General features: G+C 38.1%; 1 protein-coding gene across 3 annotated transcripts in view; it reads left to right on the top strand.

Moving 5' to 3' along the window:
* The window catches only part of nab1b (NGFI-A binding protein 1b (EGR1 binding protein 1)), a 32,891-nt gene extending 18,711 nt beyond the window's left edge, over positions 1-14,180 (top strand). Inside the window, exons 4-8 of one of the 3 annotated variants that reach the window (XM_034179196.1) lie at positions 4,020-4,071; positions 5,839-5,958; positions 6,135-6,303; positions 9,757-9,912; positions 13,665-14,180. In XM_034179196.1, coding sequence (XP_034035087.1) covers positions 4,020-4,071; positions 5,839-5,958; positions 6,135-6,303; positions 9,757-9,912; positions 13,665-13,741 — 574 coding nt within the window. In that variant the 3' untranslated portion in view covers positions 13,742-14,180. Of the gene's footprint in view, positions 1-4,019; positions 4,072-5,838; positions 5,959-6,134; positions 6,304-9,750; positions 9,913-13,664 lie in introns of all 3 variants that reach the window. The other 2 variants (XM_034179202.1, XM_034179190.1) reach the window with 2 other exon arrangements.
* Positions 14,181-19,136: the final 4,956 nt, after the last annotated feature.

Raw genomic sequence — 19,136 nt, forward strand, 5'->3', positions numbered from 1 at the left:
AATGAATGATTTGTAGCAGCAGCAGCAGTAGTAGTAGTAGTACTACTACTAGTACCAGTAGTAGTGGTATTATTGGTACTGCTATTACTTTGTAATTTCACACAACCATTTTGTATTTGTGACATCAGACATTTTTGTTTGATGTGTTTTGATGATGTCACCAAGTCAATAACCTTTTAGTCCCGCCCTTTGTCAGACAGTGAAGATTTAATAATTATCATTTTTTTCAGCAGTTAGCATTAAGTATACAAAGTTCTTCAATTTCAGAAAAAAACCTGAAACTGGAAGATTATTGATTTTTTTTAAATCTGAGATTTCCAGGGTTTCCCCAGTTTAATATTATATATACATCTAAATTTTCTGTTGTTGGTCGGGTGTTTGTTTTTCTGTTTGTTTGATCTCATGTTTATTTGTTTGAATTGATGTTTGTTTGTTTGGTCTGATGTTTGTTCTGATGTTTGTTTTTGTTTGGTCTGATGTTTGTTTATTGTTTGTTCTGATGTTTGCTGTTTTTTGTTTGATCTGATGTTTGTTTGTTCTGATGTTTGTTTGATCTGATTTGATCTGTTTGTTTGATCTGATGTTTGTTTGTTGTTTGATCTGATGTCTGTTAGTTCTGATGTTTGATCTGATGTTTGTTTGTTTGATCTGATGTTTGTTTGTTTGGTCTGATGTTTGTTTGTTTGTTCTGATGTCTGTTTGATCTGATGTCTGTTAGTTCGGATGTTTGTTTGTTTGGTCTGATGTTTGTTTGTTTGTTGTTTGATCTGATGTCTGTTAGTTCTGATGTTTGTTTGTTTGGGCTGATGTTTGTTTGTTTGGTCTGATGTCTGTTTGTTCTGATTTTTGTTTGTTGTTTGATCTGATGTCTGTTAGTTCTGATGTTTGTTTGATCTGATGTCTATTTATTTGATCTGATGTTTGTTTGTTGGATCTGATGTTTGTTTGTTTGGTCTGATGTTTGTTTGTTCTGATGTTTGTTTGTTTGATCTGATGTTTGTTTGTTCTGATGTTTGTTTGTTTGCTTTGGTGTTTGTTGTTTGTTCTGATGTCTATTTGTTTGATCTGATGTCTGTTTGTTCTGATGTTTGTTGTTTGATCTGATGTTTGTTTGTTGTTTGATCTGATGTTTGTTTGTTTGATCTGATGTTTGTTGTTTGATCTGATGTTTGTTTCTTCGTTCTGATGTTTGTTTGTTGTTTGATCCGATGTCTCTTTGTTTGTTCTGATGTCTGTTTGTTTGTTCTGATGTTTGTTTGTTTGTTCTGATGTTTGTTTGTTGTTTGATCTGATGTCTATTTGTTTGTTCTGATGTTTGTTTGGTCTGATGTTTGTTGTTTGATCTAATGTTTGTTTGTTTGATCTGATGTTTGTTTGTTTGGTCTGATGTTTGTTTGTTTGATCTGATGTTTGTTTGTTGTTTGATCTGATGTCTATTTGTTTGATCTGATGTTTGTTTGTTTGGTCTGATGTTTGTTTGTTCTGATGTCTGTTTGTTTGGTCTGATGTTTGTTTGTTTGTTCTGATGTCTGTTTGTTTGATCTGATGTTTTGTTTGTTGTTTGATCTGATGTCTATTTGTTTGATCTGATGTTTGTTTGATCTGATGTCTATTTGTTTGATCTGATGTTTGTTTGTTCTGATGTCTATTTGTTTGATCTGATGTTTGTTTGATCTGATGTTTGTTTGTTGTTTGATCTGATGTCTATTTGTTTGATCTGATGTTTGTTTGATCTGATGTTTGTTTGTTGTTTGATCTGATGTCTATTTGTTTGATCTGATGTTTGTTTGATCTGATGTTTGTTTGATCTGATGTTTGTTTGGTCTGATGTTTGTTTGTTTGTTCTGATGTCTGTTTGTTTGATCTGATGTTTGTTTGTTTGATCTGATGTTTGTTTGTTCTGATGTTTGTTTGTTTGCTTTGGTGTTTGTTCTGATGTCTATTTGTTTGATCTGATGTCTGTTTGTTCTGATGTTTGTTGTTTGATCTGATGTTTGTTTGTTGTTTGATCTGATGTTTGTTTGTTTGATCTGATGTTTGTTGTTTGATCTGATGTTTGTTTCTTCGTTCTGATGTCTGTTTGTTTGTTCTGATGTTTGTTTGTTGTTTGATCTGATGTCTATTTGTTTGTTCTGATGTTTGTTTGGTCTGATGTTTGTTGTTTGATCTAATGTTTGTTTGTTTGATCTGATGTTTGTTTGTTTGTTTGGTCTGATGTTTGTTTGTTTGATCTGATGTTTGTTTGTTGTTTGATCTGATGTCTGTTTGATCTGATGTTTGTTTGTTTGGTCTAATGTTTGTTTGTTCTGATGTCTGTTTGTTTGGTCTGATGTTTGTTTGTTCTGATGTCTGTTTGTTTGATCTGATGTTTTGTTTGTTGTTTGATCTGATGTCTATTTGTTTGATCTGATGTTTGTTTGATCTGATGTCTATTTGTTTGATCTGATGTTTGTTTGTTCTGATGTCTATTTGTTTGATCTGATGTTTGTTTGATCTGATGTTTGTTTGTTGTTTGATCTGATGTCTATTTGTTTGATCTGATGTTTGTTTGATCTGATGTTTGTTTGTTGTTTGATCTGATGTCTATTTGTTTGATCTGATGTTTGTTTGATCTGATGTTTGTTTGTTTGATCTGATGTTTGTTTGGTCTGATGTTTGTTTGTTTGTTCTGATGTCTGTTTGTTTGATCTGATGTTTGTTTGTTGTTTGATCTGATGTTTGTTTGTTGTGCTGTTTGTTTGTTTGCTTTGATGTTTGTTGTTTGATCTGATGTCTATTTGTTTGTTCTGGTTTGTTTGTTTGGTCTGATGTTTGTTTGTTTGATCTGATGTTTGTTTGTTCTGATGTTTGTTTGTTTGCTTTGATGTTTGTTGTTTGTTCTGATGTCTATTTGTTTGATCTGATGTCTGTTTGTTCTGATGTTTGGTGTTTGATCTGATGTTTGTTTGTTGCTTGATCTGATGTTTGTTGTTTGATCTGATGTTTGTTTGTTTGTTCTGATGTTTGTTTGGTGTTTGATCTGATGTTTGTTTGTTCTGATGTTTGTTTGCTTTGATGTTTGTTGTTTGATCTGATGTCTATTTGTTTGATCTGATGTCTGTTTGTTCTGATGTTTGTTTGATCTGATGTTTGTTGTTTGGTCTGATGTTTGTTTGTTTGTTCTGATGTTTGTTTATTTGTTCTGATGTTTGTTTCTTGTTTGATCTGATGTCTGTTTGTTCTGATGTTTGTTTGATCTGATGTTTGTTTGTTTGTTCTGATGTTTGCTTGATCTGATGTTTGTTTGTTGTTTGATCTGGTGTCTATTTGTTTGATCTGATGTTTGTTTGTTTGATCTGATGTTGTTTGTTTGGTCTGATGTTTGTTTGTTCTGATGTCTGTTTGTTCTGATGTTTGTTTGTTTGCTTTGATGTTTGTTGTTTGTTCTGATGTCTATTTGTTTGATCTGATGTCTGTTTGTTCTGATGTTTGTTTGTTTAGTCTGATGTTTGTTTGTTGTTTGGTCTGATGTTTGTTTGTTTGTTCTGATGTTTATTTGTTCTGATGTTTGTTTGTTGTTTGATCTGATGTCTGTTTGTTCTGATGTTTGTTTGATCTGATGTTTGTTTGTTTGATCTGATGTTTGTTTGTTGTTTGATCTGATGTCTATTTGTTTGATCTGATGTTTGTTTGTTTGATCTGATGTTGTTTGTTTGGTCTGATGTTTGTTTGTTTGTTCTGATGTTTGTTTGTTTGCTTTGATGTTTGTTGTTTGTTCTGATGTCTATTTGTTTGATCTGATGTCTGTTCTGATGTTTGTTGTTTGTTCTGATGTTTGTTGTTTGATCTGATGTTTGTTGTTTGATCTGATGTTTGTTTGTTTGTTATGATGTTTGTTTGTTGTTTGATCTGATGTTTGTTTGTTTGTTCTGATGTTTGTTTGTTGTTTGATCTGATGTTTGTTGTTTGATCTGATGTTTGTTTGTTTGTTCTGATGTCTGTTTGTTTGTTATGATGTTTGTTTGTTTGTTTGTTTCCAGGTCTCGCTGTGGAGACAGGGACGAGCCATCTCCAAAACGGATTAAAACTGAGGTTTGTTATTCTGATGTTTGTGTGACTGTGATACGTCAACTGTTTGAATCTCTGCAGAAGTTCAGAGCTGCACCTGTTCCGGTGTCGAAGACTGAACGGTCCCCCCTAAAAATCAGCCCTCCCTGCCTTCACTGCTCGTGCGTCATTAGCTGCGGTTCACTGATTATCACCTTGTTTCTGCTTTAAACGGCCTCCAGTCATCATCTGTCTCAGCGACAGATATCTGAAGCCTTTCTACAACAATCATTTACACATAGATTCAGCATTATTTCATCATAAAAGATGGAGGAAGCGATCAGAGCGTCACAGCTACACGAGCTGCTAGCTGATGCGTTCACTGGGTGTCCATCATTTCAAAGTGTCACAGAATTTTGCCTCATTTCCGCTTCAAACTGACTTTAGAATGATTTAAGAGGTTTTACCTTTGTTATCTGATGGTTAATAATCACATTAATCCATTTGATCACTTTGGGTGAAGAGACTCCGTCCCAGATGACGCATGTGCAGTGGAGGCAGGGCGGACCTTTTTAGGGGCGGACCGTACACTGGGGAAACTCGACCAAAACCCACCTGACGCTCTGACATGAGCACACCAACACGTGTCAACAAAATAATTCAAAGAGTTCCGAAGGTCATCTGAGGACAATGTGATTTGATTTGGTGGGGAGGGGGAGGTTAAAGGTCGAGATCACAGGTCAAAGTCTGGATGAAGAATGGCTCATTCCAGGAACTAGTTAAGGATAAACTGCTGGTTACTGTGAACCACTTATATGAAATCATACCTCATCTTTCTTTGAGTCACGTGGCCTGTGACCTTGTAAGGTCAAACTCAAGGTCATTAATGTTTTTCTCAAACAGTGTTGAGCCCATGTGGACTAAACGTGGTGGAGGACTTGTCTGAGTTCAGGTTTTAGAGGTTCAGGTTTGGACAAAAGAGACCTGAGAGCCACGTCACGCAGAACCACACAAAACCACACAAAGAACTCATCAGCATGACGTGGAGCCGCGACTCCGCCGCCATCCGAGTCTGCAGCTTTTTATAGTTTCACATTCAGAGTTTTGTAGTTTCTTTACAAATTAACACATTACTAACAAACCCACAGTTATGATATAACAAAATGAGTCCAAAAATAAAATGCACAAGTGAATGAAAGTAAAAATATTATTACAAAATCTATTAATTCACATAAAGTGCCACAAAATACAAACAAATAAGTAAAAAAATATATTATTCTAGTTTTTATATTTTTAAATTAGATAGAAAATGAATATAAATGGAAAATCCTGTAAGTAACATATATAAAGATATTATTCATAATGTGTAAAAATAGATAAAAGTATGAAATATAAAAAACATGTATCACACAGTATAAAAGTAACAGGACAAAATATATAAAATGTAAAATTGTAAATGTCCAAGAAAATAAATCTGCTTTAAAAAACAAACACTCATTTGTCATCTTTGATGTCTTTCAGATTTCTGAGATTTGAATCAAAGTCAAACAACAACAAATGAGCAAAAATAAAAATAAATAAATAAAAAATAATCGAACATTTGAAACAAAACTATGTGAACAATTATTTAAAATGATCTTTTCAAACCCAAGTGAAGCTGCAGAATCAGAATCATTTTATGATAAAAAATAATTATTTAAATTTTCAACAGATCCATTCTTATTGATGATAAAATATTTTATTGATTAATTTCTCAGCAGCGTCCGGCAGGAAACGTTACAAATTCATCATCTGACTTTTCTGATGCTTCAGGAGAACTTCTTTGACATCCAGGAGGCGCTGCAGGCCATCCACATGCGGCAGGAGATGCTGAGGGAGCAGCTGGCCTGCGCCAAGTCTAAAGGAGAGGAAACCGTCGGGCGCAACCTGCAGGTGGGCAGCAAACCCGGTCACCTGGGCAACCGCAAACGGGCGCAAAGATGCCTGAGGGAAACCAGGAAAAGTCCTCAAAGTTCTCACCCTTATGACCCAGTTTTCATTGGTGATTTGGAAAACGTGACCAATCAGTACACAAGGAATTCTAACGCCTTTTTTCTTTCATGCTCCAGATGCAGCTGGAGCGTCTGCTGGCGAGGCAGATGGAGATTCTGCAGGACGCCGCCGTCCAGGAGCGGCTCCACGCTCTGGACTGGAGGATCCCACCCGCCGCTTTAAAGTACCTCAGTGATGTTCAGAACACCAACGGAACCACCAGCAACGCCGGCAGAGACCATCACGGTACTTCACTCAAAAAAACATTATCAAAGCAGACTCATTTGTGATCAATACGTCCACCAAAACAATGATCCACCAGATCACAAGGATCTGGATAAAGGGGCGGAGCCAGGACATTTGGAAAAGGATTTTGTAACAAAAGAAGAAAAATTTAATTTTTATGGAGCTTGATGAAAATGTGGGTGTGGTCTCTATTAGACACCACTGTGTTTTGCTGCAGAACATATTGTGAAACTTTTTTTTCCAGATTGTAATATAGGGGGCGCTATCAGAACTCATTCACAAAATGTGGTGAAACGGTTGGACTAGAACGGGTACTATGGATGGGGGTCCAGGTGGCGTGCGGGGGGGGGTCTACTATATTTTGAGTTGGCTCTGGACTAAGGGGCGGAGCCAGGGCATTATAAAAGGATTTTATAACATTAAAATAAAGCCTGTTTTCCCAAAAATAGATTTTTTTTTTTTTTTTATGAATGCTGGTGTAAATGTGGGTGTGGCCTTTATTAAAACGTCACTGTGTTCATTCGGTTGTTAAGTGTGATGTAACGCATCACTTGATTTTCAACTTCCGGGTCCAAACAAAAAAAAAAAGCGCACTTTGTCAGCTGTTTGTGGTCATTGGTCGTCTGCATCAGCTGAGCTTCTTTTGAAGGTCCCCGATGTGCGAGCGAGTCAGTACGTCGGAAACATCACCGGAGCCATTGTTTTATAGATTCCCAGCTGATGACGAACAGAAACAGACGTGGCTACAACTGCTCAGGTCGTCCTCCTACCCTGGACATTTTGTTTTGGTTGCTGACGCTGTAGCTGCTGTATCGACCATTTACGAAAAGAAGCTCGTCAATTTACATAACCATGTGTTCTGTTTGGACCCGGAAACAGATTTATCACGTGATGTGTTACATCAGAGCTTAACAGTCCCATTGTGTGACCAGTGTTGTATAGTAATGAAGTAAAAATACTTCACTACTGTACTTAAGTACGTTTTGGGAGACTTTGTACTTTACTTGAGTTTTTTTAATTCAGCTTACTTTCACTTTTACTTCACTACATTTCCGATGTTAATTGCATACTTCTACTCCGATACATTTTCTATGCGCCATGCTGTTACTCGATACAAAAAAAACCACACACACAAACACACACACGAAGAAAAGTCGTGTTTTCAGCCAGAGACACCACTGATTACTAGTGACTGCAACGAAGTCAGGCCTATTTGTCATGAGGCATGTCCGGTAGGCTTTTTTTTGCAGTTGCGCACTTGTTTGTCAGGAAAATGATCATTTCTCTGCAGCTTTTCTGCAGCGCGGCTTTGCTTTGAACCTTGTACCAATCGAAGCAGTGATTCGCAGGTTGAAGCAGTGCTTCGATCTACGATTCGTGGATTTTGTTTCGCTTTATCCTATTTTTTTTCCCGCTAAAACTCTGAAGAGCATATGTCTGTGAGTAATATTTAATATTTTTATGTTAAACCGACCTGTTATGGTCTTCTGAAACAGTTGATAGATGTATTTTATAACTTAAAAACACGTTATCATGTCTTTGGCGTTTTCAATGTTAAAGTTAGCATTAAGCTGTTCGTGTCAGCACGTTTGTGTTGTTTTCTGTATAATTAATGGCTCAGCGTTCGTTGTCGTAAAAGAGTCAAATTGTAATTTTTTTAATTTATTTTTATTCATATATTATAGCAACGACAATAATAGTCCACATAATAGACAATAATGGTCAATAAGACTAATAATGTTACAATACAATTTTAGAGAAAGAGACAAAAAGAACCTAATGAAACAAAACACAACAGAAAAGATAAAACCATGTAATAATGAAAATAAATAAATACATATAGAAATAAATAAGTGTTTCCTGTGAACACCTAGTGAGTAGCCTCCTCTCGTTTAGGTTTTGAAACCTTGTTTCTGAAGTGTTTTTGTGTGATGTGCACAATTTTCAGTATTTTGACTAATACTACCAGTCATTTACAAGCCTAGATAAACTTTTATTAAAAACTCAGTCCGTTTTTGATTATTAACATTTACTTGTACTTTTACTTTCAATACTTGAGTACATTTAGTTGTACATTACTTGTCATACTTAAGTACAATAAATACTAGATACTTTAAGACTTTTGAGTAGCATTTCAATCAGTGACTTGAACTTCTACCAAAGTCATTTTTTTAATGGGAATCTGTACTTTTACTTAAGTGTGATTTTCCGGTACTTTATACAACACTGTGTGTGACAACATGAGTGGGTGGGGCCAGAACATTTACAAGAATTTATTTATTTATTTTTAATAGTGCATCACGCTACAAGTATGATATATGATGAAATATTTGGATGTGAACTGGAGTAGAACCTGTTCCATTCTGGAGCACATCCACAAAAACGGGCAGGGCCAGGAATTTAGTGATCCTTTGTAGGTTTTACACATTCTGATAAATGCTCCTCCCCAACGAAATAAACTTCCAAAATACGCAGTTTGCAGCGTTTGGTGCCACAGTCACTCAGATTCCTGGCAGACGTTTCATCTGCGTGATGGAAACATCAGCCTGGTTTGCACAACCTCTCCTCCCACTTTTTCAGAAATGACAGGCAGGATGGCGTGAAGCAGGACGGCGTTTGCCCAGAGGGAGAGTTGAGTGATGTGCCTGGTGCACGTGGGCGTGGGGATGTGCACGGTGTGCAGCGCGGCTGCTTCGTGTGTAACACGGGGTGTTACTGTGGTTGACGGGCCGCGTGCACCTCCACCGTGGACCCTGAACACCTCACGAGGCCCGTGGCTCTGGTGGATTTGGTGTTGTCGATGCCACAGGACACGAGGACGCCGACGCCATGTTTCCACGCCCCGACAGCAGCCGTCACCTTCATCTCCATTTTCATACTTTTCTTTCTTCTCCTTCAGGCCTCGTCTCATTTTCCTCCCTCACCCACTCCTGACAGCTCATTATATCGCTGTTCCCACAAATCCCACAATGCACCTGTAATTATCACGCCCACGCCTGTTTACCTCCAGCCAGTTGCCCGGAGGGGGGCGTGTCTCTCTCTCTCTCTCTTCCCCTTTTCCTCCCACATATTTCTTTTCTCTCTTTCATTTTTTCATTTTTACATTCTTCTTTTCCTCTGTATCATTCCACCTCTCTCCATCTTTTCTTTCACTCTTGCTCTTATCCCCCATTTTTAACCTCTCATCCCGCCATTTCTGCCTCCTTTTTCTTTAATTCTCTCTTTCCTTTGAATGACTTTATTTTAGACAATTACTTTCTTCAGGCAGCAGCTAATAATGAGGAATAATTAATAATGATTGAAACCAATAAACTGTCCACAGAAATGAATCAAACCCACAGCTTTCTTCACCGTGCTAACCGCTGCACCAAATGTCACTGATGCCTGTTCATAATTTTCCACAGCCGCGATAATAAGATATGAAGTTCTGATATTTTATTTTGCTTTTTCAAGAAGAACGACCAATCAACCTGCGAGTTGTCAGTCAGACCATGCAAGAAGGTGAACTCCCATTGGGCAAGCAGCTAGCCAATGAACTGAAGCGTCATCACAACCACAACAACAACCACAACAACAACAACACAGAGGAGACCAAAACACCAGCAACAGGTTAGTGACGGCAAACTCTTTCTACAATCATGGACGAGGCTCATACTGTGGCCATGAGGTGCAAAACACTGCAGCATGATCAACACGAGAGCAAAACACAAAGACCTATTAGAATCAAACAGAAAACACCAGATCTGTCGAGTTATCATCAGTAAATTTCAGTGTTTAAATCATATTTATTACAGCAGCAGAACATAGTTTCAGTTTGTTGTCCAGGTTCTGACCTCATCACTCCCTGCACATGCTTGTTTGTAATATTGGGGATCGATGACGATGAGATATAGACATTTCCCCATCGGAGCCCACCGGTGGATACTGTGGCGGAGCAGACGCAGCAGTTGGCTGGCAGAGTGAGAGCTGGGAAATTGGCACCTTAAAAAGCCCACCCAGTTTGGAGGGAGCGTTTAGTGGATCATGTCTTTTAGTTGGAAGTATGTCCAGGTGAGCCCTGTTAATTCATGCATGCGTAAGTTGCGATTTGGCTTTACTCATGGTCAAGTTGTGGACCCCAAAATTTTAGACTACCTATAAAAGTCAGTTTTGATTTCACTGTTTTTTGGAGGGATCGTCAGTGTGGACGATTGTGGATGATGATTTCTTCATCTGGAATGGGTTCGGGATCTTTTTCTTACTCCTCCAGCTGCTGCGCGTCCGCGATGGCGGCTTTGTCTGTGTGGATGATTCCTGTCGATTCAAAGTTTTTGGATGTGACTTTTTAGATCCTTACTGCTGGTCAGATTGGGCCACGTGTGTGCCGTGTATAAACCCACATGTATAAACCGTAATTTTAAGTTTTCTGGTCGACTTGACCTTACCGCTGTCACCTGTGTTCTTGCTCTGGGGGTTGGTAAGATTAGACCTTACTTGTGTGAAGCACCTCGAGGCAACTGTGTCGTGATTTGGTGCTATATAAATGAAAATAAATTGAAACTGACTTCGTTAACTCGCAGTTTCAGAAAACTCGTGGTCCATTTTTGTGGACCCCAACTCGCGCGAGTTAACGGGGCTCACCTGTAGGTGCACGGAGGCACGTCAGTTAGTAACTTGCTATCGAGTTCTTACAACAACGCTGTGAATATTTAACTGATTCCTCTTTGTTTAAAATTCTGTTTTGTCTTTGTGTTTCCTGAAACATGATGTATATGAAAAACATAGCAAAACGTCTTTGCAATTTTGAAAATCCATTTGTTGTTTTGTTTGCTCTAGCATTTGTCAAATGTTTGTCTTTGAGTTTGTAAAATGTTTTCTGTTTTGTTAATTTTTCTACAAAATATCTTAACATTTTGTGAAATGTTGCTCACTATTTGATGGTGTTTCTTTCTTTGTGTTCTGCTTTCTATTTCACAGATTTACTCAAAATTACTGAAATGTGACTTTTTTATAGCTTTTACGAGGTCTCTTAGATAATAAACCAACCCTTTTATTATTTTTTTTAACTATATGGATTTGAATGACATGCGATTACACCAATCATGCTTGAACCCTCGTGCGCATGCGTGAGTTTTTTCACGCGTGTCGGTGACGTCATTTCCCTGTGGGCAGGCCTTGAGTGAGATGTGGTCCCGCCCTCTCGGCTGAATTCCTTTGTTTCACACGCTGCTCGAGACGGCGCGCGTTGCTTTATCAAAAATTTTTCTGGACCTGTGAGGAATATCCGAGTGGACACTATTCGAGAAATTAAGCTGGTTTTCTGTGAAAAGTTTAACGGCTGATGAGAGATTATGGGGTGTTTCTGTCGGTGTAAGGACTTCCCACGGAGCGGGACGTCCTGCAGCGCTTCCAGGCGCTGTCGTCGGCCTGTTTCGAGCTGAAAACATCCTAATTTAAGGCTTAATTCACCCAGGACATCGTGAGAGAACAGAGAAGATTCAGAAGAGGCCGGCATGAGGAATTTATGCGGACATTCCACTGTTTAAGGACATTTTTTTAATGAAAGACGTACGCGCAAATTCGCCGAGTCGTTTCCGTGACGACTCGGCAAATCTGTGTGCGCCGCGACAGGAAAAACACCTCCGTGTTGAAAACCATTTGTAGAATTCAGGCGGCTTTTAATGGCTTTCAACAAGTGAGTAACTGAGAAATTGTTTAACAGCTTGGGCATGTTCCAACTTGCCCGTTAAGATTTCCAACGGAGGTGTTTTTCCTGCCGCGACCTCCCGCGGTCGGGTCCAGCCCGACATGCGACTCTGCCCGCACGTTCTTTCATTACAAAATGACCGTTAACAATGGAATGTCTGAATAAACTCCTCATGCCGACTTCTTCTGAAAGTTCTCTGTTCTCTGACGACTTACTGCGTCAACAGAGCCTGAAATGTGGAAGTTTTCAACTTGAAACGGCGAGACGCTGCCGCCTCGAAGCGCAGATCGCCGTCAGGCGCCGTGGGCCGTCCTTAAAGCGACACTTACAGACCAAAATCTCTCATCAGCCGTTAAAATTTTTACCGAAAACCAGCTGAATTTATTGAATGGTGTCCACTCAGTTGTGCCTCTGAGCACAGTCTCTGAGCCATTCCTAAACAATGAAAAAAATCGACGAGCGGGTGGACGACTCCTCACTCAAAGACTGCCCACAGGCGAATGACGTAACCGACAGGCGTGAAAAAACTCTCGCATGCCCACGAGGGTTCAAGCATGTCTGATGTAATCACACGTGATTCAAATCCATATGGTTTTTGAAAAAAATAATAAGGTCGGATACTTTTCTAATAAACCTCGTACATTTTATGATTTGGTCATTTGCTGCCAGAATTGTCTCATTTCATGAAACATTTGTTTCGTGAAATGTGTGTAAAATAGTTTTGTTGCATGTTGCCATTTTAGTCTCCACAACATTTTCCTAATATGTTTTTGTTTGTTTTGTGTTTTACACAAAGCTTTTTTCTTACAGTTTCTGATGTTTTGTAAATTTTGCCTTTACTTTGTTTTCCGTAATATTACTATTTCTGGTTATTTCTGATCTGTCTTATTTTCTGTTTGGACTTTGGGATTTTGAAAATGTGTTTTTTGCTGTTTTGCTAATTTATTCTTCAAAAATGTTGTTGTGTAATTTTGTTTTTTAAAATTAAACTTAACATTAATTAGTAGTTAGTTCGGCTACTCCCTTGTTTGCACTCTGGGTCGCCACAGCAAATCCAAGGTGGATCTGTATGTTGAATTGGCACAAGTTTTACACCGGATTCCCTTCCTGATGCAGCTCCACATGGAGAAATGTGGCAGGGGTGGGGTTTGAACTGGAACTTTCTGCACTGAAACCAAGCATACTAACCACTTGGTCACCACCCCTGCAGTAATTATACTTAATATGTTTAATTTTCCAAACTGTTCTTGCATTTTTTTTTTAAATTTTAATTTTCTTTTTTGTCTTTGCTTACTTACAGTTTTACAAATTTTATTTTATTGAGTTTTTGTTTTCTGACTGTTTTTAAACAAAGTTTTGTGATTTGTTTTGTGATGTTTTCTTTGTTGTATTTGTTATATATTTGAAATGTTTGTCCTTTTATGGAAGACAAGTATTTTCAAATATATTGTTTCCTTTCATTGTGCTTTCTGACTTGCTGTTTCCTGTGTTCATTTTTGTTTTAACATTTAGTGAAATATTTTCAGTGTTTGTTAAAATTGTCTGATTTACTCATTTGTTTTGATGTTTGTTGACTTCTGTTTTGTTGCCGCTGTGTTTTCTATCATTGGTTTATGGTTCTTTATAAAAACCATTTGCTGATGACGCCCTCGTTTCTCTTTGTTTTTGCCCTCAGAAAATGGGACGTCGCAGAGGTCGCCTAATAATGTAGAAAAGAAAACCATCAAGTCAGAGCCGGAAGATTCCACATAGTGCCTCCCTGTCACTCCCCGAACACACTCGAATCACATTTGACAGTATGCAGTTATTATTACCCATCAATAGATACTAAGCAAGCACAGCCACAGTAGAGCCTTAACAACCAATGTTGCCTCATAAAGAGCATTTATTTTTCTTTGATTTAGCTTTTTTTGGAGGTATTTGCCAAAGCACCTGGCGAGCTGAGTGAGAATCTGAGCGACGCTCCGCGGGTCTTTGTTATTAACTGTACGTGTCATTGCATTTCTGTTCCAGCTGTTGTTTTTGTTGCCTTCATGAAACGGGGCTGAATCACAACTCAAAAGCACATTTTTTTGCTGTTGACTCAATCTCAATAAAAAAAAAAAATCCAAAAATTTAGTATTTGGATTCAAACAAAACCTGTGATAATTAACTCCTCATTAAGCATAAAAATCTGGATCATCACTTTTTTTGTTTTAAACAAATTTTGCAAATTTTATGCCATAAATTATTTTTTCCTTTTTTACGAACAAACAGTTCTAGGTGAGTTTACAGAAAACCAGTGCAGAGATTGTTTGTGTTTTTTTGTTTTCTCCCTGTAAGTCACAGTTCTGTAAATAAGAAATACAACTTAAATATTTAGAATTTTTACTTGTTCCATGAGAAGATTATTTTTATTTGTTACAAATTAAAAACATCTTGTTTTCATAATTAATAAATAATAATAACAATAAATGTACTCATGGAACAAGTAAAAATTCTAAATATTTAAATTGCACCATCTAAAAACAAAACTCATACAGTATCTCTGTGAAATTTAAAATTTTCAGATGAATGTGTCCTTCCAATCAATCAGTCCATCAGTTCATGTCACCACAATGTTCATAGAATTAATAAAATAAAATAAGAAATAAAGTAAGATAAATAATTATTATGATTAATGTTATATATTAAGTGTAATTAGATATTTTGACCCATAATTAGGCAAATATTTGGTGATTGATGAGATTTTGCGTTTTTGGAGTTTACATTCTCATTTTGAGTGAATTTCTAGTTTGTAGGTTTTTTTTTAACTCAGCGAGAATGAGTGAAGAACCAGAAAATTTTATGTGTTGAAGAAAAACGTTTTCATTCGCCCTATTGACATATCCCATAATCCCTTGCGCACAAAAGAGGCACTGCAGTCAAAACAACATGGAGAAACACTGTCCTGAGTTTTAGGCACAACATACACAGAGTTTTACCGTGCCATGTTAATGCCGTGGTCTGTGTGCAGCGGTTAAATTGCATCGTTATCTGAGCGTCTCAGCGCATTTATCAATGTTACTGGCATTTCGCAGAACGGACAGCGCTACAGGGCTTCTCAACGCGTTTCCTTATTTTGAGAAAATTTTAATCATTAGGAGAACTGTGGCTGGTCACCATGGCAACGGTCAAAACAAACTAGTTTAAAGAATTCAGTTCTGCTGATTTCCTGTTTAATTTCTCCGGTTGCAGCTAAATCAAAGAATTCAGATTTGTACTGCAAACAATGGCATTGTGGGAAATTTTGAGTTTGTGTTCAGCCCCTCGAACAATTTAGTTTTTTTTGTTGTTCATCTCAAACGGACGAGGTTGAGTCCTCGCTCTTATGTATTTATGGGAGGTCACTGATTATAGAGCTGTTGAGGAATCACATGACACTTCTGTCATGCGTTAGCGAGATGGCTAGCGCGCCCGAGGCTGAGCTAAGCGCTTCATTTCACTTTGTAATTTAGTGAAACACTGCTGCAGAACCAAAAACCACACATCTGCAAACAAGGTAGAACACAACAGTTTGCGTTGCAGTGGCGCGGTTTTTGACAAATGCAGCAAAAATCACTTTTCCTGTTTGTGGCTGCTGCTGGAGACGCGTCGGTCTGGAGTCTGTAAATAGTAAAATAGTGTTAGCCTAATCTCTCAAAGCAGGGTTTTCTTCTGTCAAGTGTAACTTTGCTGTAGATTTTGGTGTCGATACAATGTTTATATATGTAGAGCAAAAAGAAAAAGAAATCTTAAGTGTCACCGCGGAAAAAATACAACATGAAAATTCTTAAGAAAAAAGAAAGAAGCAAGTTTTACTGTTGATTAGCCCGAGCTCTTAAAATGTTTAAAGCACCTGTGATGTCAGTGATTATTTGCTTGTTTAGAGTTACCCAACATAAACGTGTTGTGTTGTTTATGTGTAAATATGTTTGTTTACTCTGTCAGTCTGATAAACGTTTTCACTCAATTTGGGCTAAAAGTTCATCATGCTCACAATTTATGAAGCTAATTTTAAATTTTGACTCATTGTTCAGTCTGCTGACAGGAATAAGATGAGCATAATCCAGTTTTATAAAATAAAATTTAAAAAATGACCATCACAGTCTAAATTTTCCAAAAACACATCTGTAGTTTGCATACAGTTGTAGTTTGTACAAATACATTCATTTTTGATTATATGATTTATTTTCTTTAATTGAAATGACTTGCCAAAGTCAACTAGCTTGAACTTGTTTAAAGCAAATTCCCATGTAATTGTTTCTGAGGCAACATTAAGCTGCTGAGCAGTTAGACAGATTACTAATAACTTACTACAGGGGTAACAAGCTTTTAGCTCGCCAAGCATGGATGGAAATATGTTGCCAAACCGTAGCAAGTCAGCATATTGTTAAACTGGCACAAACATGAACTAACGAGCAAATCAGGTAAAGTTAGGCAGCTACTCAGTAACTATTTAACTTTGGAGTTATGATATTAGTTATGTGTAATGATTAGTCTGGTGTTATTTTTCTTACAAGCTAATTTTTGAACCAGCTACACACTTATTAGCCAGAGTATCTGACTCAGTCACAATTAGCAACTGGGTTTGCCTAGCTAACCTGCTAAGTAGCGTAGTCATCACCTTGCTAAGAAGTTAACAGTAAAGTGAAGGAAATGCAGTACATCTGAATTTCAGTTCGAAACTGGATGGATGTATTTAGTCAAACAGGATTTTCTAAAACTGGATCATGTGAGCAGGTTAGCTAACACATTGGTTACCATCATTCCTTTGAATTAGTTGTTCTTATGAATTTGTGGCTGATGTAAACCAATGTAGAACTCAAACCAAATAAAGACTTTGATGCAATGACATAAAGTGAAATGCGCTCAAAGTGTCAGCGTGACGACCCAGAATTTAGCCTCATTCAAAAGTAACGACTGAACAATGCAATATTTATGTAAGTAATAAGTCTATTTGCCGACTTTATGATTGAATCATTTTGTCATGTGACCAGTACGTGTATGTCGATTATCAGGTTGTTTCACTTTAAGCGCTCAGAGCGCCGCGTGTTTGGAAAAGACAAAAATACATCAGGACATTTTGTGTCACGTAGCTGTTACGGGGGAAAAGAAAAACTAACAGTGACATGGAGTCGTGGTGTGAAACGCTAGGTGGCTAACACAAGCGTTACTGGTCTGTTCGGGGATTTCACTTCTGTTAGCGTAGAGTTGATAAAGTATAGCGCATGTCTGAGCTGCCGTGTCACTGATCACTGTTTATTGTAAAGTAATAGATTAGGCTTCACCTAGTTATGCACCTGTTTTTTAAACACTAATATATTTTATTTGTTATACAGCACATAAACATTAAACTTTATTTTTTGAACTCTATTGTGACGTGATCAATCTCACTGATGTCCTCTGCAAACATTTCTTAGCGGTTTGTGATGTGTGATGATGACAGCTGCTGCAGCCTTTTTGAAAATAAGACAACTCACTGTCTTCTGTTTACAGAGTGTACAATGCGCACAGTGTAACACAAACACCACTCCTAGGGTCTAACAAACACAGAGGTCTTTTTTTTTTTTTTTGCTTAGCGCCCACGTTCTTGAAATTATGAGTCCACTTTGGCACATTTGTGTGACACTGGCATGTTGCAGGTGCAGCGCTGTTGTGCTCACATTATCTGGCTTTTTTTTTGGGGGGGGGCTCTCGTCGTAGACCAGCAAAAATTTGGTCTAAAGTCCAGCGCAAATGTTCTGCTATTCAGTGACAATAATCACATAGGCGGGTTCACGACACGCCAACACAGACGCACATTAGCACATCATAGAATCACAAAACTCTATTGAAAATTTAATTTAACAATGAAACTGAATAAGTAACAAGAAAACCACAAACATTAATAATACTTTACACCGGTTCGCTTCCTACCCGGTTAGCTGGTGGACCCTTCAGGAGGGTTAAGAGGTTTCCACAGGAGATTTGGCCATTAAACAGGGTTTGAAGTCAGAATTTTGTAATACAAACACAAAAATATCACAAACAGTAATCTCAGTCCAACAGAAAAATCCACCCACAGTACACCACAGAGTAAGAGTGAACAGTTTTTACCTTACCGTTAACAGTGCTGCAAGTGATGCATGTCGAAATGGACGTCTTCAGTCAGTTCCATGAATGTCTCCTGGTCAGTGAACAATCTTCACACATGGAGGCAATCAGAGTTATTTCAGCTTTCATTGCTATCAATGCACTGTCAGCATTTTGTGGTGCTTTTGTTTGCTGCATTTTCCACTTTGCAGAATCATTCCCTCACTAGAAAACCTCTCATTTCTCTGTGCGTTTTCTCAATAGCAACGTGCAACATTGTGGTGCCCCCTGGATGGTTGATTACATGTTATGACCACAATACGTGCATGATGATTGACATGAACTAATCCAGCCGCTTAGCATCCAATGTGCAGGTTCATGCTGAAAGTGTGCAAACTCTAGCTAGCACTGTGTGGAGCCATGCCCCTAAATGAATTTTCACTATGCATTTTAGACTGTGTGCTACAAATCATCAAGACAGAACCGGCACTTGAAGCAGATCATCAGTTCAGTAACATCAGGATCCTGAACTGGAACGGAACAACCCCCAGTTTGTTGGGCTGTAGACCTCAGATCTGGAAGTCAAAGAGAGTGAAAAACAAGCTCATTTCAAGATGCTTGTAGCTTCAAAACCACAATCATGCTGCATGTGATGACAGGATTATTCTCTGCAACCATCCCAGACATGTCCAGCAGATGGCAGACAGGTTTACATTATCTGTTGATCTCCTGCAGCGATGTTAATCAAATTTAATCGCTTTATCTGTCTTAAATGCCCTTTTAATTCAGATGACATCATTTCACCAAAGTTTAGTAATAATCAGAAGAGGCTCCAAAATAAAAGATTGAAGACTGACTAAAACGCGAGCCTGATGTGGCCCACGGGCCGCTACTTTGCCACCTGTACTTTGAAGGAGCCTCCTGTGTGCCTTGTCTTTCTTGTTTTCTTTCTCTTTTTTCTGTGGATATTTGCATCAGCGTCACGTCCACACATTGTGAAACTGGACGGTGACTCACTCTGACGCACACCGCTCTCACCAAAACTCCCAGCATCCTCTGCTGCTCTGGAGAATTT

Source organism: Thalassophryne amazonica, chromosome 1, assembly GCF_902500255.1.
Source record: "Thalassophryne amazonica chromosome 1, fThaAma1.1, whole genome shotgun sequence".
NCBI classification, from domain to species: Eukaryota; Metazoa; Chordata; class Actinopteri; order Batrachoidiformes; family Batrachoididae; genus Thalassophryne; species Thalassophryne amazonica.